This window comes from Phocoena phocoena, chromosome 7 (genome assembly GCF_963924675.1).
Source record: "Phocoena phocoena chromosome 7, mPhoPho1.1, whole genome shotgun sequence".
Lineage (NCBI taxonomy): Eukaryota > Metazoa > Chordata > Mammalia > Artiodactyla > Phocoenidae > Phocoena > Phocoena phocoena.
This window is the reverse complement of record NC_089225.1, coordinates 114,580,989-114,604,542: the sequence shown is the minus strand read 5'-3', so window position 1 is coordinate 114,604,542 and position 23,554 is coordinate 114,580,989. Positions and strand designations below refer to the sequence as shown.

Genomic DNA, 23,554 nt, shown 5'->3' with positions numbered 1-23,554 from the left:
CCCTGGACCCAGCGCCTCCCCCTGAGGCTTGGAGAAGGTGCCCAGGGACCCCAGGCAGTGAGGGCCGTGCTGTGGCCTCACCCACCGGCCCCTGCCCAGCACGTGGCCACCCCTCGTCTGTGCACAGGAAGGCCCCTCACCGTCGGACCATCGCCGCGTTTTGTCACCATTCCCTCCTTGAAGCAGAAACCTCGCGTGGTTCTCCTCAGCCCCTACTGAGTTGACAGTGACAGGTCACCCATAAACTCCCTCAGGACAGTCCGCAGTCCTGGCCGTGCCGGGCCCACGTGTGGACAGGGGGCCCCAGGGGGCTGGGTGAGGAGTGGGGAAGCTGGAACAGGGCCAGGCTGGCCTCACCTGTTTCTGTCCCTCGCTGGCCCCGGAGGCACCAGAATTTGCCACCCCTGAGCCAGACCCTCCCCAAGAGGAAGGGACCTCGAAACTCTCAGGAAAGCGTGGACTTCCCCATGCTCAGGCCACTCCGGCCCTTGGACGGCCTGACAGACGGAGCCAGGGTGGATGCTGCTGGGCCTGCTGCGGACACGATGGGGGACCCTGACGTGTCCTCTAAAGACGGGTCACATGCAGGGCAGCCTGGGAAGAGGGTGGGAGGCCGGGAAGGAGCGGGCTCCTCTGTCCCAGCCCCGTGGCCTCCGGGCCGCAGGTCTCACTGAAATCGGCCCTGGGGTCTGGCTGGCGTTTGGGCCTGTCTCTCCTCCTCTGTGGCCCTGTGCCCCGGGCCCCCTCGCCTCCCGCGCCCCCAGCAGACGTCTCTCCTGGTGGCCGGTTTGGTGGGACGGCCGGCGACAGCTCCTGAGAAGGGGGGCTCCTACGGGCTGCTGTAGCTCAGCTGGCCCGGGTCCACCGCCTCTTTGGGGTGTGTCCCCTGCAGGTGCTGGACAGAACCAGCCTGAGAATTCTGCTGGGGTACCAAAATGCAGCCCTGTTCTGCCCACTGGCTGGGGCGCAGCCTCAGGCGCTGCCCAGAACCGCTGACGGGTGACAAGGCTGACTGTCCCACTGCCCGCTGGCCCCAGGCTGCGGGTTGCCGTCTGTGTGTCTGTGCCTCCCGGCCATCTGTCCACGCCTGAGGCCTGGCCATGAGATAGCAGCAGAGGCCCTGTAACGCGGTGCTTGGGAGGCTCACAGTTTGGGACACTGCCGGCCAGCCTCTCGGGGTCACCCCAAGTGGGCCCCTGGGCACGTGTGCTGTGGGAGCGGTATCATCGCCTTCCCTCTCTCTCCAGCTCTGGGGGCCTCTCTCGGCATCCAGTCCACTGCCCGGAGACCACGAGGGGGCGCATCAGCCCTGGTGTTTTGGGGTGGGGGATAAGTCTCAGGATGTATCCCAGACGGGGGATAAGTCCTGGGAGGCCACCAGGAGTATTCATCCACCGGAAGGGTTGCCGGAGACTGCTGCCGTGGGCGGGCTCTGGGGGACGGTCCTGGGGAAGGGGTGTGGGGGTGACGCGTGGGCCCTGCCCCCGGCACCTGTTCTCACGGGGTGGGTACAGCAGAGCACCGAGCTCTGTATGACGGTGAAAACAGGAGCCTGGGGGAGGGTGCCTCTGCCTGGGGCACCTGGGAGGTGTGGTGCTATCGGGGCATTAAAACCCTGCCACGAAAGTCCTCATCGTCAGAGCTGAGACATAGGGGGAACTCTTCATGGTCTTGGATTTGGCAATGATTTCTTGGATATGATACCAAAAGCACAGGCAACAACAAAACCAAAAATAATACACTGGATAAATTGAAAACTTCTGTGCATCAAAGAAGCTATCGAGAGAGTGAAAAGGCAACCCTCAGAACGGGAGAAAATATTTGCAAATCATATATCTGATACCGGAATTAATGTCCAGAATATATAAAGAACTCCTACAACTCAACAACAGCAAACTCCAAACAGCTCAATTTTAAAATGGGCAAAGGCCTTGAATCAACATCTCTCTAAAGAAGACATATAAATGCCAATAAGTCCATGAAAAGATGCTCAACATCACTAATCGTTATGGAAATGCAAATCAAAACCACAGTGAGACATCATCACCTCACACCCATTAGGATGGCCACTATCAAAAAACCCCAGAAAGGACTTCCCTGGTGGCGCAGTGGTTGAGAGTCCGCCTGCCGATGCAGGGGACACGGGTTCGTGCCCCCGTCCGGGAGGGTCCCACATGCCGTGGAGCGGCTGGGCCCATGAGCCATGGCCGCTGAGCCTGCGCGTCCGGAGCCTGTGCTCCGCAATGGGAGAGGACACCGCAGGGAGAGGCCCGCGTACCGCAGAAAAAAAAAAAAAAAAAAAACCCAGAAGGGACTTCCCTGGCGGTCCAGTGGTTAGGACTCCGAGGGCCCAGGTTTGATCCCTGGTCGGGGAACTAAGATCCCACAGGCCATGCTGCGCGGCCAGAAAGAAACCAACCAACCAACCAAACAAACAAACAAAAAGCCCCAGAAAATCACAAGTATTGGCAAGGATGTGGAGAAATCAAAATCCTTGTGCATTGTTGGTGGGAATAAAAAATGGTGCAGCCACTATAGAAAATAATATGGTGCGTCCCCAAAAAATTAAACATAGAATTACCACGTGATCCAGCAATTCCACTTCTGGGTATAAACCCACAAGAGTTGACAGCAGGGTCTCAGAGAGATATTTGCACCCTCGTGTTCATAGCAGTGTACTTCACAGTGTTCGTTGATAGGTGCAGGGATAAGCAAATGTGGTCTGTGCATACGATGGAACATTTTACTCAGCCAGAAGGGGTGTGGCACTGGCACAGGCTACAGCATGCATGAACCTTGAAGACACTGCTGAGTGAAATAAGCCAGCCACAAAAAGACAAACGCTCTGTGAGCGCACTCGTGTGCGGTCCTTAAAGCAGTCAAATTCATAGAGACAGAAAGCAGAATGGTGTTTACCAGGGGCTGGGGGAGGGGGATGGGGAGGGAGTGCTTAAAGGGGACCGAGTGTCAGTTTGGGAAGAAGGAGCATTCTGGAGATGGATGGTGATCTTGGTGGCACGATGTGACCTTTTTTTTTTTTTTTCGGTACGCGGGCCTCTCACTGTTGTGGCCTCTCCCGTTGCGGAGCACAGGCTCCGGACGCGCAGGCTCAGCGGCCACGGCTCACGGGCCCAGCCGCTCTGCGGCATGTGGGATCTTCTGGGACCGGGGCATGAACCCGTGTCCCCTGCATCGGCAGGCGGACTCTCAACCACTGCCCCACCAGGGAAGCCCGTAAATATTTTTAATGTCACTGAATTTACACTTAAAAATTGTTAAGATGGTAAATTTGATGTTATGTTTTTTCGTCACAATAAAAACGTATCGAAAAGGAAAACAAAAACAACTCAAATCTGCCTGCAGCACCCGGGGATCAAATTCTTCTCCCCCACCTGGCAGCTTCGATGAGCCCTAGTAGCTTCTTCGGTCTGGGCTGTGCGATAGATGCCACATTCTAGGGGAGGGCGGGGGTGACTCCGGTCAGGCCCTGGGCTGACTGACTGGGCCTGTGCGACAGAGCTGGGTCACCCTGCGTGACGCCAGATGACCGAGGCCCTCGGGACCCTCCTCTCCCCATAGACCCCTGCCCGCCCCGTCCTGGGCTGTGGCCACCCCTGCCTTCCTTCCGCTTGGAAAGCTTCATGGCTCAGCTATCTGCTCTCTACTTGGTGTGGGGGTTACCTTCCCGGTGACCATGCTGGTCGGCCACATGCCTGCTTCTCTTTGGGTGGCCCGGATGCTCACAAACGCCTGGACAGCTCACCTCCTCAGGGCTCCCCCCCCACAGCCCCCATGGGACAGACAGATCCTCACAGCACCTGCCTGCGCCCCCTGCCCCCCGACAGCACACGTGCAACTTGCATTTTGCACAGGAACCGACCCGAGTGCCTCCCCAGGCTTCTCCATCAAGCTTGGGGTCGATCGTCCCATCACCCCCTTTCACACCTAGTTCTGCAGCTTCCCTGCGTGTTTACGTCAGAGCTGGGCACACGCTGAGAGTTGGGTCCCTGTGAGAAAAGGCAGCAGGCTGGGTGGCCGCCTCCCCAGGGGCAGCCTGCCTCCCCTCAGCCCCCGGGCCCCTCCTAGCAGGTAGCAGGCCCGCGGGGTAGTGATGGGTGGTCAGGAGGACAGCCCCTGGGCCACGGGGACCAGCAGTAGGGACAGACCCTGGCGGCCAAGGCTCACGTCCTATAACCCGGGGGAAATACTTTCCCAGGAAATCACTGGGAATCCAGGGGCTCCAGCCCCAGGGGCATCACTGTGCACGAGTCTGAAGTCCAGTAATGGGGGACAGTGGGTGACATGGGATGCGGCCCAAGTGGGCTGGGAACCGAGGGGACAGGGCGGAGCGAGGCCACGCCGAGGCCAGAGTCTTCTCCTCCGTCTGACGCCGGCCAACCGGGAGTCTGCTCTGGAGGGCACCCAGGGCAGGACCGCCACCTGTGTCCTTCCGGGGGCAAACCCCTCGCCACCTGGATCGTCCCTCACCTGTGCCGAGCCCTCGCGGGGGCTGCCATTGTGCTCCCAGGACTCATTTCACGAGCCTGTTCAGGTGGAACGCGTGACCCCTTTCCCGGCACCTCTGGGAACTCCTGCAATACAGGCTCCCGTGCTGCCCTGAGTTACACGGAGAGATGGGAGCAACACAGACACACGCAGGCCAGCCCGCCCAGCGCCGCCAAGGCCCACGGGGAGCTCTTCAGATCCGCCCGCGACGCTGGGCACGTCTGGTCTTCTCCTCGCTCCCCGCTCCTCCCCGCTGGGGTCCCAGGGCTGTGGTCCTGGCGGCTGTGGCCCGAGGTACGTGGCTCCCCCGTGGTCTAATGCTACCTGGCCGGCTGGGGTGGGCGCCTGCTTCCCCTGCGCCCTGGGCCCCGTCTCTCTCGTCTCTCGCCCCACTCTCCCGGCTGGGTCCTGGCGGGTCCAGGCGGAGCTGACATCCAGCTTTCCTGGGCCTCCACCCATTGTCCAAGTGCCGGCTGCGTGCCAGCCTCTGTGCCCACCCTGGAGCACACTGAGGAGGCCCACACTGCCGCAGCCGCGTGGAGCTTACCATCTGCTGGGGGCACTTACCACCCGTCCAGGGGCTGCAGGGGAAAGGACGTGGCCTGGCTCATCAGGGCTCCGATCAGAGCTGAGGTCTGGGAAAGCGCGGGAGGGCAGCGGGCAGGGGCAGAGCGCGGCGGGGAGCGTGTGCAGAGGGGCCCGGCGGGGGGAGCAGCAAGGAACTAGCAGGGGACCAGTGTGCCACAGGAGGGGTCAGGGCTCAGCCAGACAGGGCCTGCTGTCAGGCCAGGGTAGGAAGAGAGCCCTGTGAGCATGGAAGTCCGGAGACGGGTGACCCAGAGGTGCGTGCTGGGGTCGGAGTCCTTCCCCTTGGGTGGGCAGGCTCTGGAGGCTCAGGGCCGTGGCTGGACGGCCCAGGGAGGAGCGGCGTGGGGCTGAGGAGGGGTGGCTATGGGTGGAGGTGTGCACGCAGGGAGGGGGGAGCAGATCCAGGACTAACTGGGCAGAAGCAGGGTGACCTCGAGATGGGAGCGGGGGGCGGGAGAACCCTCTGGGGGCAGACTGGAGACGCACGCTGAGCTTGCTGGGTACAAGGTGCCTGAGACGTCGGAGGGCAGATGGGCCTGGTCCTGGGGCCGCAGGAGCAGGGGTGTCAGCAAAGGGCGTTGATGGACACGCACGGCAAGGGAGAGGAGACCACACAGGAGGGAGAGTGGACCGCCAGCCTCAGGCACTTCAGTGTCCCTGTCCAGGGGGAGGGGGCTCCAGGAGCCAAGCGAGGAGCGCTCCCCGGACACAGGGCTACCCCTGAGCCGGGGGCAGATACCTAGTGGGGCCCGTCGGGCGTGGAGCCGGGCCTTCCTCTAGGCTCAGAGCCCCTTGGCGCTTTGGGACACAAAGTGTCAGCTGGCCTCCTGGGCAAATTCGGGAGAATTGTGAGATTCTTGGGAAGGTGAAGCCGGAAGAATGTGAGAGTCATCGAATCACAGACAGTGGAGCGAAGGTGCAGACAGGGCCCCATGCCCAAGGCTCAGGGTCAGGAAGGAGGGACCCCAGCTCCTCTGCAGCAGTGCCCCCTCCCTGCAGGTCAGAGTCCCATAGAGACAGAGGGGCCGAGGCAGACGGCTGGGCAGGTGCTGGAAGGGACGGCAGGGCGAGGCTTCCCAGCCCGGCTGGGTGGTCCCAAGGAGACTTCCCCCAGCTGGTTCCAGCTCCAGGCTCAGGTGGTGACAGGCATTTTTTCTCTGCGCTCTCTTTGCGTCTCAATGACATTAGAGCCACAGCCCACACCCCGGGGTCCTGAGAAGGGGCCTGCAAACCCTGAGCAAGTCCATGTAGCAGCCACTTCCCCGAACCTCCTCCAGAAAGACCTGTGGCCACGGAGAGGACATGCGAGTTTCTCTGAAGGCTGTGGGACTCAGGACCAGAGTTGACACTCATACAAGGAGACAAAAAAAATGCCATGATGCCCACCCCCCCCCACCCCCTGCCATGAGTCAGGGGAGGTTGCAGAAGACATTATCTTGGTCCAATCTGATTTGTAATGGGTACAAAGTGTCCAGGCCCACCCTGTGGTCATTTCCTTGCTGTTTGAGGTATATCAGGATGGATGGCTGTACTTAGCAGGAGTAAGAGCCACAGCGGTAGGAAAGGCCATGGGGAAGCCTTTAAAACCACCTACTCCCATGGCCAAAATTGTCCAGCAAAACATACTGTGTGCCAGTGCAGTATCAGGGCTTAGAGCCACCTTCAAAGACTGTGACTCACCAGGATGACCTCAGCAACAGATGGGTCAAAAATGAAATGCTTAGATATAAATCCAACAAAATATATACAAAATCTGTTAGAGAAAAGCTACGTAACTCTGATGAACAAAATCAAAGAAGATAATAATAAATGGAGAGAGATTTCATCTTCATGGAAAGAACACTCAGTATTGTCAGGATGTCAGTTCTTCCCAACTTGCTCTATAGATTCACTGCAATCCCAGCCCCAGCAATTTATTTTGTGGATATCAACAAATTGATGTAATGTTTATATGGAAAGAAAGAAGACCCAGAAGGCAACACGATATTAAAGTAGAAGAGCAAAGTCGGAGGACCGACTCTATCAGACTTCAAGATTTACTATAAAGCTACAGTAACCAGGACGGCAAGAGACTAGACAAATACATCAATGGAACTGAGTAGAGAGCCCAGAAAGAGACCCATATATGTAGTCAACTGATCTTTGACAGAGGAGCAAAGGCCATACAATGGTGCCAAGGTGGTCTCTTCCACAAATGGTGCTGGAATCACTGGACAGCCACATGAAAAAAATGAGTCTAGACACAGACTTTACACCCTTAACAAAAATGAGCTCAAAATAGATCAGACAGCAAAATGTAAAGCATAAAACTATGAATCTCCTAGAAGCTAACATGGGAGAAAACCCAAATAAACTTGGGTATGGTATTGACTTTTTGATACAACGCCAAAGGCATGAAAAAAGCAGTGGATAAGCTGGATGTCACTGAAATTAAAAACCTTCACTCTGTGAAAGACAATATCAAGAGAATGAGAAGACAAGCCACATAACGGGAGAAAAATTTTGCAAAACACACATCTGATAAAGGACTGTTATCTGAAATATGCAAAGAACTCTTAAAACTCAACAACAAGAAAAGAAACAACCCGGCCAAAAAATGGGCCAATGGCCTTAACAGACAGCTCACCAAAGAAGATAGGCGGATGGAAAATGAGCATCTGAAAAGATGCTCCACATCATAGGTCATCAGGGGAAATACGAGTTAAAATGAGGTGCCACTATACCCCTATCAGCATGGCCAAAATGCAGAACTCCGACAACACCAAATGCTGGCGAGGATGTGGAGCAACAGGAACGCTCATTTGTTGCTGGTGGGAACGCAGAACGGTGCAGCCGCTTGTGAAGACAGGTGGTGGTTTCTTGTACAACTAAACGTACTCTCACCATATGATCGAGCAATCATACCCCTTAGTATTTAACCAAAGCAGCTGAAAACTTACGTCTACACAAAAACCTGCATGCAGATGTTCATAGCAACCTTACTCATAGTTACCAAAACCTGGAAGCAACTGAGATGTCCTTCAGTAGGCAAGTGGATAAAGAGACTGTGGTCCATCCAGGCAATGGAATATTATTCAGACTTCAAAAGAAATGAGCTATCAAGCCATGAAAACACATGGAGGAAGCTTAAATGCATAGCATTAAGTGAAAGAAGCCAATCTGAAAAAGTCTACAGACTGTATGCTTCCAACTCTCTGACATTCTGGAAAAGGCAGAACTATGGAGACGGCAAAAAGATCAGTGATTGCCAGGGTTTGCGGTAGGGGTAGGGATGAATGGGTGGAGCACAGGGGATTTTAGGGCAGTGAAAATACTCTGTATGATACTATAATGGTGGACACAAGTCATTATACATTTGTCCAAACCCGTAGAATGTACAGCACCCAGAGTGAATCCTAATGTAAACTCTAAACCTTAGATGATTATGACATGTCAGTGTAGGCTCATTAATTACAGCAAATATACCATGCTGGTCGGGGGTGCTGACAGTGGGGAAGACTACATACTGGTAGGGGTAGGGGGTGTATGGGAAATTTCTGACCCTTCCTCTCAATTTTGCTAAGAACCTAAACCTGCTCTAAAAATGTGTCTTAAAAAATAAATTTAAAACTCAGCGGGATTGTGGTGACTGGCAGTGGATTACATAAACCGAACCAAGTCGTACCCTGCAACCCAGGTGCTGTACTTTGTGGTTTCTTTAGTAGAACAGACAGCACAGCCTCTGGGACGTGCTAGGTGACTACTGAACTGGGAAATGCATTCTCTTCAACCCCCTTTAGAGAGGAGGATCGGAAACAGTTTGCATTCACTTGGAAGAGGCAACAACGTAAGTTCGTGATCTTGCCCCAGGTTCATCCTCGTGCTTTGTGTCACAGCATAAGCCTGATGGGCCTTTATCATTGGGACATCCTGTAGAACGTCACTCTGGTTCACCGTTTTGATTACATCCTGCAAAGAAGACCTGGGGGCATTAGCTAGCAGTTCACTGGACGCCTTGTTAGACATATTCATTCCGAAGCATGGAGGGTAAGTGACTCGGAAGGCTGTGGGTTCCGAGTGGAGTCAGAGCCCAGCAGGTGCAGGTGCAGGTGCTGGTGGGACCCGGAGAGAGTGGGCAGCGCAGGGCATCTCCGGAAACCCTAACGTGGTCGTGGAGGTGGTGGAGCGGGACCACGTCATCTACAGCCCCACTGCTCCGCACAGTGTCTGCCATGATGTGTAGTCCTGGCAGAGAACGAGGCCCTGCCCGCGAGACCCCAGCGGACCGTGTGCTCCGAGCTGCCCAGCGGGAGCCACCTGGTACAGGGTCCTCACCTGTGCAACGAGGCAGGAGAAAATGATGAAAAGATATGAACACTGGAAAAGAAGGAGTGAAAATGTTGTTATTCACAGACGACTTGATTGCATAGAAATTCGCAAGGAATCTACAAAGAAACTACTAGGTTTGCTTATAGAGAAGAGTTAGCCATAAATCTATATATTAAGAATCACTATTGGAAATGAAATTTTAAAAATACCATTTACAGGGCTTCCCTGGTGGCGCAGTGGTTGAGAGTCCGCCTGCCGATGCGGGGGACATGGGCTCGTGCCCTGGTCCGGGAAGATCCCACATGTCGCAGAGCGGCTGTGCCCATGAGCCATGGCCGCTGGGCCTGCACGTCCGGAGCCTGTGCTCCGCAACGGGAGAGGCCACAACAGTGAGAGGCCCGCGTACCGGAAAAAAAAACAAAAAACAAAAAACCATTTACAGTAGCATCAAAAATACCAAACACGGGGCTTCCCTGGTGGTGCAGTGCTTGAGTCCTCCTGCCAACGCAGGGGACACGGGTTCGAGCCCTGGTCCGGGAAGGTCCCACATGCCGTGGAGCAACTGAGCCCACGAGCCCCAAGACATGAAGCCTGCTCACCCAGAGCCTGTGCTCCGCAACAGGAGAGGCCACCGCACCACGATGAGGAGTGGCCCCCTCACCACAGCTGGGGAAAGCCCACGCGCAGCAACGAGGACCCAATGCCGCCAAAAATAAATAAATTTATATATAAAACAAAACCCCAAACACCTAGGAATACATCAGATAAAAGATGTGTAAGACCTCTACACTGAAAACTGGAAACACGGCTAAGTTTAATTTTAAAAGACCTAAATTAATGTTCACGAACAAGAATTTGTAATATTTTAATAGTTTCCATTGTCCTTAACTTGATATATAGATTTAGTGCAATTCCCACCAAAATTCCAGTAAGCTATTCTGAGGAAATAGATAAGATGACTAAAATTTATATGCAAATTCTGAAGCTCTAGGATAGGAAATACAATCTTTAAAAGGGAGAATGAAACTGGAGGACGCACACTACGTGATTTCAAAACTCTCTATAAAGCTGATGTACTTAAGATAGTGTGGTGTGGACATAAGGGCGGATAAATCGAGCAACGAACGGGAACAGAGGCAGAAGGAGGCCTGCACCTATGGTCAGCTGGCAAAGGGGCCGTGTCAACTAGATGCGAAGGAAGGGCTATTTAACAAACATGGGAAAGACTGGGTATCAGTCTGGATAAAAATGCACCTTGCCCCCTTCTCGCCTCCACGCACAAAGTCAACGTGAGGTGGGTCATAAACCTCAGCATAAAACCTGACACCACAAAGTTTCTAGAGGAAAACATGGGAACAGGTCTTCAGGACCTCAAGGTAGGCAGAGGTTTCCTAGGGAGGATCCAAACAGCACAGACCATAAAAGAAACACATGAGCAAATAGGACTTTAAAAGTGGGATTTCAGACCCTCTGGCCTCTCAGCTCCTGTGCTGATCACAGCTACCCCGTGACAGTGTCTGGGTCACCCTATCAGTGCCATCTCTCCCAGTGGCTGTGAGTACCATGGGGCAGCAGGCCTCGGGTCTGCTCAGAGCCCCACCCCAGTGCCCAGAGCTGTGTCTGGCGCCCAGCTGGGTGAGCAACGGGGTGGAGCCAGGCCAGCCCCAGCCCTGCACAAAGACACAGGGCTGCATGGGGTATGGGTGTCCACCTCAGCCAGAGGGAGAAGTGGCCTGCATCCTGGAGGTCCTGCGTGAGGACCTGGAAGTGTGGACGTGGCTGTGGCCGCAGCACACGCTGCTCTGGCCTGGCCTGACCCTTCCCAGGAAGGAGAGGCGAGGGAGCCTGGCATAGGCAGAAACCAGTGAGGGGCAGGAGCGAAGGGACAGGGGTCAGGGGGAGCCAGGCAGAGGAGGGGGAGGGGCTGGGGGCTGGGGGCCGCCCTCGCTGCACATTCGAGGGCAGAGTGGCCCCAGGGCTGCGAACTCCCAGACGCTCCGCGCCTGCAGTGGCTTGCGTGCCTGTGGTGTGCCCTTGAGTCTTCAGGGCTCGAGTCCTGGCTGTTTGCCCTTGGACATCTTGGTGCCCTAGTCCCGTGACCCTGCGGGCCTTCCGTGGAGGTCGTACGTGAGGATGTGTTTTGCAGGCTCAAGGTCTGGGCCCAGGGTGTGCAGTGTCAGGGCGCCCGGCCCAGCTGACGGCCACACACCCCAGCCTCCAGCCCTGGGGAGGCCCGCCACAGAGGTGCAGTCAGGGAGCGGGGGGCCTTCCTGCCAGACTCCTCCACAGCCCGGCCCCACAGTGAGGACAGATGACCCGCGGCGTCTTTATCGAACGTTCACAGGCCAGTGACCTACGGGGACGGCCGCTCGCTGGGGAGGCGCTGAGGGTCCAAACAGCCCACATCCAGGAAGCTCCACTCGGAGGGGTGGGGCCCCTGGGGGCGGGGTAGCTGCCCGGCCCTGCCCCTCCCCCCTTGACCCGGGCTGGGTCAGCAGCTGTCCTGTCCCCGGGGCCTGTCCCCCTGGCAGAGTCTGTTTGCCCCTGGGCCCCCACCCCCAGTCACTGCGTGAGCATGGGACAGGCAGCCGGGTCACAGCTTGTTCCGGGGGCAGCGCTGCAGGGCCTCCTGCAGGGCCCCAATCACTCGGTCCACGTTCTCCCGGGAGGCGTTACAGCCCAGCAGGCCAATCCGCAGCACCTACGGCGGGGGCGGGGCGGGCGCAGATGTCAGCCTCTGTCTGCGGCCCTGCCTGGCTGTGCCTGAGGTCAGGGCAGAGCCAGCTGGTGTCCCCCTGTGCGGGAGGAAGTGGGCGGGAGGGTACACGCGGCCTAGGTCACTCCCCGTACAGCCCCTGGGGTTCAGAGAAGGTGCTCCCTTCCTGATGCCCTGCTGTCCCGGGTCCGCAGACGACCGCTGACCTCGGCCTGCATGTGATACACTCAGCACAGAAGGCCCCCCTCACCTTCCCCACCGAGGGCCCGAGGCCGCCCGTGATCTCGATGCTGAAGTGGTCCATGACGTAGCTGACAAGGTCTCTCCAGTCGTAGCCTGCAGGTGCGGCCACGGTGGTGACGGTGGGCAGACGGATCGCCTGCAGGACAGGCCGGGCTCAGCCACCTCATGCCATCACAGCCAGCTCCACCTGCCCTGGCCTGGCCTGGCCAGCCCTGGCCGCAGGCTCCAAAGGGACGGGCAGGGGTGCATGTGGGGGACGGAGAAGGGGCCCCAGGAGAGCGAGGTCACCACCGCCCCAGGAGCCACGCCTACTGGCTGGTGCTCAGAGCGGGGCTTCCAGCCTCCAGGGACCCCTCTGTGTGTCTGTTCTCTAACAGGCCACACGCTGGCTTATCAGCTGACCCCCTACCCCCAGCCCCTCCAGGATGGTGTCTGGCTGGCGTTCTGGAGGCCGATGGGTGTCCTCCAGCTCAGGGAGCACCCATAACTACTCCAGACGGAGAGGCTCTGGGGGAGGTGGAGGCATCCAACTAAATGTCCTGAGATCTGGAGGCCGGGAAAGCGTGACAATGACGGGGACCCCAGGACCGCCCCTGCCCCACCAGAACTGCATATCCATAAAGGGGGCTGGACAGGAGCTCGCCCTCCCCCCACTGCCATGTGATGCCCTCTGCCCCCGCCCTCCTCACCGGATCCTTCACGAAGAGCTGCAGGCCCAGCCCCTGCAGGCGCCCGTGCAGGTACTCTGAGGCCTCGCGGTGCTGCTGCCAGCTCTTCTCCAGGCCCTGGGTGGGGAGAGGGCAGTGGGGTGGGCAGGGTGGGCTGGGGGCCCTCCTCGGTGGGCAGAGAGGGAGAAACTGGCTGGCATCCACCGGGGGGGGGGCAACTTTGGCTGGGGGAGGGGCTCCTCTCCTGGCCTGGACCCTGAGCGCCTCGGGAGCCCCCTGGAGCCACAGGTTCAGGGCCCTGACTCTGCCCCAGGGGCCGGGCCTGGGCTACCTCAGGGAGGTGGAAATAGTCTGGGTCTGGGAGGGGGACGTGGCGGCCCAGCCGGTTGTTGGATCCTCCAGGCCCCTGGGAGGGGTGGGGACGACCTGGCCAGAGGTGGGGGGCTGGCCGGGGGCAGAAAGGCTTCTGGGGTGCACGCTGCCTCCTGCCCTCCCAGCCGCTGAGCCCACAGTCCCTACTCCACGGGGGTCCAGCCTCTCCTGCCGGCACAGCTCACAGCCGTGGCCCAGTCCCCTGCCCCGCAAGTGTCAGCTCCCGGCCTCTCTCTCAGCTGCATAGGTGACCACCCAGCCCATGGGACACCTCGAGTCTAGCCCAGCCCTGGGCCGGTGGCGACGTGAGTGGACGCAGGGGGCAGACGTGGCCGGTGCAGCACTGCAGCCTCGCTGGAGGCAGGCCTTGGCCCAGGTCTCTCCCGGCCTCTGGACCGGCAGCTGGCAGGGCCCCTGGGGGCCGTCCTGGGGCTGTGTTTCCTGGCCTGGGCCAGACTTGGCCTCCTGGGTCCCGAGAGTGTGGACCTTGCACTGGGCCAAGGCACCACCCTGGTCATGGTCACACCCAGCTGTCCCCACGTGGCTCCTGCCCACACTCTGGAGCGGGTAGTGGCCGAGGGCACAGCCAAGCCTCCTGATGGTGGTCTCACTCCCCCCCCCCCCACCCCCCGCCCTCTGGCTCCACTTCTTGGCCGCCCGCCCTCTCTTCCTCCCACCTGGGCCCTCTGCTCAGCCAGGCCCGCCTGGAAGGGGGTCCACACCTGCCCTGTTACCGAATCTGCCCTCAGGGCTCTGTCCTCTGGGGCCTCTACCCTCAGCTGGCAGCCGGCTCACCACCCCCCACCCCCCCATGCCTGCCCAGAGCCTATCCCCCTCCCCACTCAGGGCTACTCTCCAGCAAGGCCCCCAGCACCTCTTCCTTCCTGCGGGCCCCTCAGCAAACCAACCAGCAGTTCTCCGAGTCTTAGCATCCCTCTCACCCCCTGCCCCCAGTCAGCTTGAGGGAATCTCGGGGCGGTGGGGGCCGCCCAGCGGTTCGCCAGCCTCAGCACCTGCCGGGTCCCAGCTCCACGCTGCTCAGCTGCCCCTCCGCTCACCTGCTCTGCTAGATGGGCCAGGCTCTCTCTCAGGCTGTACAAGCTGACGACAGGGGTGGTGTGATGGTATCTGGAAGACAGGAGGGCGTGGCCAGGTCACTGGGCGGGGCCAGGGCAGTGACTGTGTCTCTCCCAGCCCCAGCTGGCCCAGGCTCTCTGACGACGGGTCGGCCCCCACCCAGGGGAGCACGGTCCAGCTTGGGGGCTACAGACCTGCAGCCAGATGTGGGGAGAGCCTGGCTCAGAGCAGGGCACTGGCCGGGCTGCGGGGAGAGGCTGACTGGGCTGGAGACCAGGCGCTGGCTCCCACCTGTGGCCCCAGTGCCCCACTGGGCCCGCTGCATAGGGCGCAGTTCCTGGTGTCCCTATCTACGTGTGTCACATAAGGGGCCTCGGGTTAGGGTCAAAGCCACCTCACACAGAGCCCCCCTGCCCCCCCTCCCTCTGAGAGATGGGTAAAGCAAGGCCCAGGATTGGGAAGATGTGTCAGGCCAGGTCCAAAGTGCCTGCAGATGCGCTGGGACTTCTGGGAGGAGAGGGCCCATGGAAAGCGGGGTGGGGACCATGACTGGGGGGCCTGGGAGGAATGGGGGGGGACCCCGTTGGGGGCATTGAAGGCCTGGCACTGGTGAATCCCAGGGCTCCAGCTGGGGTGTGAGGGCATGAGGGTGGAGGCTCCCATCCCTTAGCACTTCCCTCCCCCTCCCCACCCACCCCCTTTCCAGCCCCGCCCCCTCTCTCACATCCTGGGTTTGTCGTCACAGCCCCAGAAGTTGGCCAGCCACTTGATGTCCAGGTAGAAGGAGAAGGGCTTGGTCTTCCGAGTGTAGATCTTATTTCTGGGGAGGAGAATCAGCCTGAATGCCCCCAGCCCCCCGTTGCTCAGAAGTGAGCCAGATGGGTGGGGCCCCCAGGACCCCCGTGTCTGTATTCAGGCCCCTGGGGCCCAGCTGTGCCTCTGCCTCGAGGGTGTGCACCTGTCACTCGGGCCGGGCTGATTCCCATGGAGTCACCCCAACTCATTGCTCAGGTCAGAGAAAGGGGGACCAGAGGGTCTGCTACATGGTGAGTTCAAACACGTAAGAACGGCAGGGGGGATCCTGTATGAGGAAAGCGTCCTGGGAACTTGTTGGAAAACCCGGAAAATTTGAAGAATGCACTACCCGTGGAGTCTCCAGACTGCTGTTCTAACCTACAGGCCCGGACTTGAGCTGCAATATTTCCAGGCTCCAGGCAGCCCCGTTCACTGCAGGGTGGCCCCACAATCGCAGCTGGCGGGGCTCCATTCCTTAATACCTATCCTTGTTTACTACTGCTCCTCCGAACTCAGTGGTTTTTATACACGGGCAGAATCCTTGGTTTGTCTCAGGTCTGAGGTCAAGGGCCTCTCTGTTCAGTCCTCCAGTTACCTGGCTGGTCCCTATGCTAAATGTACACCTAATGGATAAAGGCACAGAATTAGGTCACCCCTGAGATTTTCTCTAATTGTTTGATACATGGTACATTTACTGCTCACTTCCCTTACCCGTCCATTTATCTTTGTTTCAAAAATCTGAACATAGGGTCAGCATATACTTACGCTCAGTGTTTAATGGTGAAATTTAAACGTAATTAAAATAAAAATAGTACACCCGTAAGAAAGTGACAGAGAGGACACTGAGGCTGGGGGTCTAAAGATGAGGCCTCACCTTGCCTAGAAGAAGTGCAGCCTTGGGGAAGAAACTGTGAAGCTGGGGTCTGCCGGAGGGGCCTCTGGGGCAGCCTGGGAAGAGCTGCATCCCCGGGCCAGGTAAACCCAGGCTGCCCTGGCAGCCCTCTCCTCCCCACCCGGCCCATCCTGTTCTCTCCTTTCCTTCCCCCTGGTCTCCCCAACCCCTGCACCCGCGTGGGCTCCTCTGCTCTTGGGTCCCAGGCGATGCTGGCTGACCTTGAACCGTTAAACACAGGCGTTCTCCGACAGCTCCAGGTGGACGTGAACAGACCGGCGCCGCGGTCTGACCTCCGGACTTAGACCCAGATGCCTCGTTGACCTGCCTCCAGGCCTCTCAGACTGCGCACACCCACAAAGACCTCCAGATCTCACCTCACACCCTCTCTGTTCCATCACCTGGGTGCGGCTCGCGGTAACGGCCGCCTGGGGCCGGTCCTCAATCCCCTCCCCCAGCTCACCCAGGCCTGGTTCAGGGTCTGGACAGCGGGGACATGGGGGGTGTTGAAGCTGCAGCGGGTGAAGGGGGCCTGTGCCTAGCCCGGGGAGCAGCTCCCGCATCTGCTCCTGGATGCTGAGCCAGGGCTCACCTGTCCAGGGCGGGCACCTGTCCAGGCTGGGGGGAGCATTGCAGAGCACGGCCCAAGGAGCCGTCCCTTCCCTTGCTCTGTCCCTCCCTCCTCGGGGCCACCTGGCCATGCTGCCCACCCAGCCCTGGCTGGGGGCGGGGCACACGCACTTGGCCTTGTCGCTGAAGGAGATGAGCGAGGTGCCTGCAGGGGCGTTCAGGACCTTCTGGGAGCCCGAGTATAAGACGTCGATGCCTGTGGAGGGGAGAGGTGCATGCTCAGGGGCCGAGCCCCACGTGGGGGTGGGGTCACGGGGGCTGCCCAGCCCAGGTCCTGAGAGTCCAGCAGAAGTTGCGGGAACCTGGGACCCACCATGCAACTGGTGTCGGAAATGGGAGGGACAGTGTTGGAGGACTAGACCCTTACCCTGTGGGGTCCGACGCTATTGCAGGTGGGCTGAGCTAATGAGGGCACCCGTTAGCATCTGCCTGGTGTGGAAAACCCACACGTCTGGGGTCAAGCGCTGGGCGAGAGTGGGGGGGTGGCGGAGGGTGGAGCAGCAAACGGGTTTTTCCTTCACATCTTGCAGTGCCCGTCCCCCGGGCTCCCACACAGCCTGAGGGGAGTTTCAAATTATGGGGCAGCAGCAGAGGGCGGTGGTCAAGCCCAAAGCCGGGAGGACCAAGGACCAGGATTCAGATCCAAGCCCTGCACCGTCTCTGACTCCCTGAGGGTGGGGACCCGAGGCAACTGCGTGCCCAGGTGCACGGACGGGTGGACCCGGAATGTTCTTTACGGTTCATTCCTAAAGCCTAAAACTGGGCGGACCCAAAGTTCTCCCGAGAGGAAAGGGGTGAAGTGGGGGTGTTCACACAAGCGATGAACATTCAGGAGCAGCAACACGAGCGACCTTGCTGACATTAGGTTGACGTCTGCTGACCCACAAGGTCCCGTGGAGGCCAGGGGGTGGGGGCAGTGAAGGCCAGAGGTCCTGAGCCTGGCCCTGTTGCTCCGCGGCCTGGGCCTCAGGCTGGAGCCTCCTTGCCCGGCTTCTCCCTCCACGGCGGGGGCGGCCAGCCTGGAGGCCCAGGGCGGGCATCCCGGGGACAGCACCGCCCCCCTGCTCCCATCCCCAGGGCCCCTCTGTGTGCCTGTCCTTTCAGAGCAGTGGTTTGGGGTCAGCCCAGAAGGCTCCCCCTTCAGCACTGGGTCCCGCGGAGCAGAGCCCTCTGCAGAGGCAGAAGCGGACCAGGCCAAGTGGGCCGGGCAGCCGTGGACGCAGCACCACCCAGGGTGGAGCCGGGCTTTCCTCCCTGAGGAGATGCTGGGCCTGGAAGGCTTCCCCGGGCTGGCCTGCAGGTGACAATGTCAGCGGTGCTCCCGGCGTGTGACAGGCGTTGGGGGGGTCTCCACCCTGATTGGCAGGGGCCCTGGCACTGCCCCCACCCCTCCTCCAAGGCTCTGAGTGCCTTTCCAAATGCCTGCCGCCCGGTCCCGGCCCAACGGCCCAGCAGGAACACGGGGTGTGGCCAGTCTATGGAGCGTGTCCTGCCCCGTGAGGAGCTGGTGGCTCTCCCACGCCTTGTGGGGACCAGCGCCTAATCCCGTGTGCGGCTGACGGACACGCAGGCCCTGGTACAGCACACCTCCCAGCCAGGGCTTCTGACGCTTCGGGCCACCGGTGGGTGGCTGGGCGGGGGGCACTCCCTTACCCTGCTGGTCCATGTAGATGGGGACCCCGCCCAGGGATGCCACCGAGTCCACCAGCAGCAGGCACTGGTACCTGGGGGGAGGGGCAGCAGAAAGCAGGAGGGGCTTCAGACTCTGCCCCGGGGTGGGGTTTCTGGAGGGGCCTTAAGAGCCTCTAGAAGGGCCACCGGGGAAGCAGGGGGAGCCTCCCACCTCCCACAGGGTTCCTCCTCCGGGGCTCTCAGCCCCCCGGGACCGGCTCTGTGTCTGAACCTGGGTGAGCCCCCGGCACAGCGAGCGTCACCCTGGGGGCCCCAGTGGCCGGATCCAGGTACTCATGAGGCCAGCCAGGCAGTCTGTGTCCCGGGGGCGGGCTGGGTGCTCTGAGTGCTCAGGCCCAAGGGCCGGGTGGGGTCCAGGGACCAGCCTAGCACAAGGCTGCATCTCTTCTGCTGACAGCCCACAGGGCAGAAGTCCAGAGCATGGGGAGGACAGAGTCCAGAAACAGCCTGAGCTGAAACCTCTGACTTTCCTCCACCTCCACATTTTCTTTAAAAAAGGCACAAAGAGTATTCCACGCGGACCTATGGGAGTCATAGCCCAGGTGACATCTGTGAGCTTGATTCACTGGACAGGACTCCAGGCGGCAGGTGGTCCTGGCTGGGCTGTGCCCAGTGGGCCCGAGGCCCCCATGGAGGATGGCAGCCCTGCCGGGGTGACCCTGCCTGTCGGTGGAGCTTCTCTCCTTCCATCCTGTGGTCAGCTGTCCAGAGCACAACTGCTGGTCCTAGGAGGGAATCCCACGGGACCCCACCCAAGGCCCTGGGCAGCCCGGGCAGGCGTGGGGGAACCTGGCGGAAGGCAGTGGAGGACGGTGCTGCTTTGGGGCTCTGGGACCTCGGGGCAAGGGGGGCAGGCCCTGGCACCAAGGCTGCAGGGTCAGCTTGAGCCCTCCCTAGTCATGGGGCCAGGAGGACAGTGGCGCTGGGGGGACACCTGACCCTGCTCTCAGATGGGAGGGTCCATCCAGCCTCGGCCCAGAGCCAGGAGGACCCCCGAGGACCTGCACCACCATCACACGGCAGAGGCTGGGGGGACCGGCCAGCAGCCCACCACACTTCCACCCTGTCCTCAGACTGGGTCTGAGCTGTGCTTGGCTCTGCCCCCAGCACTGCCACCCTGGAACAGGCTCCCCCGAGGGACAGGCTTACCTGAGGGGACAGGCTCACCTGTGCGGACAGGCTCACCTGAGGGGACAGGCTCACCTGTGGGGACAGGCTCACCTGTGCGGATACCTGAGGGGACAGGCTCACCTGTGGGGACAGGCTCACCTGTGCGGACACCTGAGGGGACAGGCCCACCTGTGGGGACAGGCTCACCTGTGCGGACACCTGAGGGGACAGGCTCACCTGTGGGGACAGGCTCACCTGTGCGGACACCTGAGGGGACAGGCCCACCTGTGGGGACAGGCTCACCTGTGTGGACACCTGAGGGGACAGGCTTACCTGTGGCAGAGCTCCCCATAGCCATCGAGGGGCTGCAGCACGCCACTGGATGACTCCCCCTGGGTCAGGAACAGCAGCACGGGCTTGTGCTGGGCCAGGGCCTGAGAGGACAGAGGTTACAGCCATAGGCAGACCCAGTGCGGGGAAGGGGCCTCTGTCTGTCCTCCTCCCCAGGGACAGTGCAGATCTGGGCAGTGGGAGCTGGACGCCCCTCAACCCCTCCTGCCCCACCAGCTGACCGGCCCCCTCCCCGGGCCGGCGCACCCCCCATACCTCCTCCACCTCCTGCAGCGTGAAGTGGCCTCCAGGGTCCTTGATCATGGGGTGTACGCGGGCTCCTGGGGGCAGAGTGAGTGGTGAGCAGTCCCCGCACGCTGGGGGGAGCCAGTGCTGGGGACAGAGGCCGGGCTGAGCAGGTGGGTCCTGTGAGGGCCGCCCATGCCTGCCCCCAGCCGCTGCTGGAGGGGGAAGGTGGAGTGTGCTCGGTGAATCCAGGTTCCGGGGTGCCGTGGATGAGAGCGGGTCCCTCAGCTCCACTGTCCCCTCCCCAGCCCACCTTCCCTGAGCCCAGCCAGGCCGGGGCACCCTGGTCCTTTGCAGCCCTCTCCACATGGGAAGTAGAGAAGCATCTGTGCAAGGCTGAGCAGATGGGTGCTTCCCAGCAGAGGGTAGCTTCAGAGGGGCCATGCATTTGATGGATGACTGGGTGAAGGATTGAGTGGGTGCGGGAGCAGGCTTTGCCCCCTCTGGGGCCTTGGGGCTCCAGGGAGGCAGGCCCTTGTCCTGCTCTGTCTCTTGAAGCCCTGCACCCCTGTGCACAGCAGGCCCCCAGTGTCATATGCAGGAGGCAGGGAGGCCCTAGGACCATCCCAGCCTCAGGGGCCTGAGGTGTGTGGTGGAGGCAGGGGAAGGGCTTGCCCAGGCCAGGAGGGTGGCCGAGGTCCGCTCAGGGTCCTGGACCCTGCCTGACCCGGGCTCCCCTTGAAAACCGGCATGTGCACTGGAGGGGCCCCGGTGAGGGGTCAGGATGCCCTCGGGCTGTCGGGGGTTGTCCATTAACCTGGACCGAGTGTGGCCATGTGCGGAGCTGACCAGGCAGGGGTTCCGTGATGTTTCCAAACCCGCGGTAAATCATTAAACCCAATGCACCCTAGGGCTTTCGACTTCTGTCTCTTCCTTTAGTAAATTTTACTCTGGAAGTGGAAACCCTGTCCATACCTCCGTATTTTGCAGCTCTAGAAACAGAGCTGTTTCTGAGATTTTGAGGGGGGGCTGTCAGCTTCTGAAACCTTGTCCTGTGACAGAGTGGAGGTGGCCCCTGGGGACCTCAGACAGCTGCGGGGATGCTCTGGGTTCGTGCTGAGACCAGAGGAGTCCCTGCAGTGCTGTCCCCACCACGGGCTCCGGAAATAGCTGTTCCCCAAACTCCGGGAGACCAGGGGGATGGGGGCCCCTCAAGCATCCCGACACCCACTTGGAGGAGAGCAGGCTGGCAGGCAGGGGGATGCGTGAAGGGTCTCCAAGGGGGGTAAGTGCTCAGGGCCTGAGGTTGGTACCTGGAGAGGGGTGCTTCCAGGCTTCGTGCCAGAGGAGGGAGGCCTTTGGGGAAGGGTGGAGAGAAGGGCCGCACCCCACACCCACACCGTCTCTTACCAATGCGCTCCCCGATGTCCTGGGCCCGCTGCCCCCAGATGCCGTTGACCCCGACCAGGAAGGAGTCCCCCGGCTCCAGGAGGTTGAACAGGGCGGCCTCCAGCGCGCAGTGCCCCGAGCCACTGATGGCCAGCGTGAGGGGGTTCCGGGTCTGGAACACGTACTGGATGCCTTGCTTGATCTCGTCCATGATCTGGGGGCAGTGGACATGCAGGTCACTGCCTCCCCTACTCCCACCCCAGGGAGGAGGCCACTCAGGGCACTGACCGCTGTGTCTCAGTGGCCTACCTGGAACATCTCCTTGTGCATGTGTCCTATTGTCTGCCTGCCCCCAGCCGCCATGACGCGGGGGGTCAGGTTAGAGGGGCCGGGCCCCAGCAGAAGCCGGCTGGGAAGGGACAGGGGCTTACTCAGGGCTTCTGGGGGAGCCACCAGCAGTGGGTGGGAGGCCATGGTCCTCACCCAACCTGCCGCCTTGTGCCCCAGGGCCGCACTGGCCGCGGTCAGTGCCCGGAGCATTTCCCAGCAGGCCCTGCACTGGACGATGGGCACCGGAGGACACGGGGGCGTCCAGGAGGCGAGCCTGGTCGACGGGTTTCTGCTCCACCTGCTGTCTTTTGCTGTGTGTCGTTGTTACCAGGCCGTTATCAATGCTTGTCCTGCACGTGAAGGCTTGGAAGCAGGGGTGTTGAACCCTCGGTGGGAGAGGAGGAGCCAACAAAGTCCAGTCAGTGAAAAACAGATCTTGGCAAGCTGCCCTCTGCCCTCCAGCTGCCCTTCCCTCTCCGTCCCCGAAGGATGCCCAGCCTGGTACACCTGGCTGGGCTCAGGGGGCCCCAGCGTTTTTCTTATGTGACCAGAGTGCCAACATTTCAGACTTGGCAGACCTACAGGCTGTGTTAAAACTACTCAGCCCTGCTGTGGTGGTGAGAAGGCGGTTACAAGGGTGTGGCCGTGTGCTAATAAAACTTTATTTACAAAAGAAGCAGTGGGCCAGATTTGGCCCAGGGCCACAGTTTGCTGATTCTGGCTTAGCTCCCGGAAAGACTCACTTTAGAAAATATATGCTCCACGTGTATAAACACACATATGTACACACTGAGGACATGTCCATTCTTGATCCTTTTGGAGTATCTCCTCTGCCCATCTACGCCTGAGGGCCCCGATGATTGGTCTCCACACACGTAACCAAGGGGTGCTCACTGGGGAGCCTCCGCAACTTCTGAGTCAGCACGTGGGTCGAATAAATGCGACCAAGACTCCCTGCAGGAGGATCCAGGCCCAGCCCAGGGTGGCAGCCCAGCAGAGGCACTGGCGTCCTGGGACATCGAAGGAGCCCTGCGTTGTGGGTGACCAGGCCAGGGAGGCACTGGACCGGACGCTCTCTGAGTAGCTCTTGCTTCTGACAGCTCTCAAGGGGCCGGGTTGGAGCTTGCCAGGACTTCCCGTTCTGTGTTTAGGGATCTGACGCCTGGGCCTCAGTAACCAGGGAGGCGTCCGGGCTTGCACGGAGCCTCCATGGTCGACAAGTGACTGCACGCGACCTTCCCCCGTGGGGACTTGCCCCTCAGCTCAGCGAGCCCTGCATTCAGCACTCGTTGCTTGGGCTGGGTTCGTCTGGCATCCTGGGGTGGCAGGGACTCCACAAGCTTTAGCCAGGATGGACGGGCATGGCCTGAGCACCCGGAGACCCTCACAGCCCTGCTGGGTCAGGGCGCCCTGTCCATCTGGGAGGAACAGGCAAAGGGGACAGGCCCCGAGTGGTGGGCAGAAAGAAACTCAGGGGAGGGGGGCCAGACATGTCCCTGTTGGCCCAGGGCAGGCCTGCCACGCCACCGCTAGCCTGGCCCTGTCCTGCACAGGGCGGCCCAGCGGGCGCCCCCTCCCTCGCTCCTTCCTTCCCTTCTTTCCCCAATGCCCCGACACCTTCCTTACCAAGCGATCCCTCTGGGCCAGGACCCAGTCCGGCAG

General features: G+C 60.2%; 2 protein-coding genes across 2 annotated transcripts in view; both read right to left on the bottom strand.

Moving 5' to 3' along the window:
- The window catches only part of CROCC2 (ciliary rootlet coiled-coil, rootletin family member 2), an 80,944-nt gene extending 75,979 nt beyond the window's left edge, over positions 1–4,965 (bottom strand). The window contains 2 exon segments of the mRNA XM_065880199.1: positions 3,393–3,454; positions 4,581–4,965. Coding sequence (XP_065736271.1) covers positions 3,393–3,454; positions 4,581–4,965 — 447 coding nt within the window.
- Positions 4,966–11,995: 7,030 nt separating this feature from the next.
- On the bottom strand, positions 11,996–22,102 carry AGXT (alanine--glyoxylate aminotransferase). The gene is made up of 11 exons (XM_065880975.1): positions 21,872–22,102; positions 21,584–21,776; positions 20,204–20,268; positions 19,931–20,031; positions 18,449–18,519; positions 16,907–16,991; positions 15,203–15,298; positions 14,460–14,529; positions 13,051–13,146; positions 12,369–12,497; positions 11,996–12,103 (listed from the first exon to the last, which is right to left on the bottom strand). The coding sequence occupies exons 1-11, from the start codon at positions 22,100–22,102 to the stop codon at positions 11,996–11,998; spliced, it is 1,245 nt and encodes a 414-aa protein (XP_065737047.1).
- Positions 22,103–23,554: the final 1,452 nt, after the last annotated feature.

Coding starts and splice junctions, on each gene's coding strand:
- AGXT (XM_065880975.1), bottom strand. CDS start 22,102: ATGCTCCGGGCACTGACCGCGGCCAGTGCGGCCCTGGGGCACAAGGCG. Junction 18,520..19,930: donor TATGGGGAGCTCTGCCACAG/GTAAGCCTGTCC, acceptor CCCTCCCCCCAG/GTACCAGTGCCTGCTGCTGG. Junction 12,498..13,050: donor AGCTCTTCGTGAAGGATCCG/GTGAGGAGGGCG, acceptor CCTGTCCTGCAG/GCGATCCGTCTGCCCACCGT.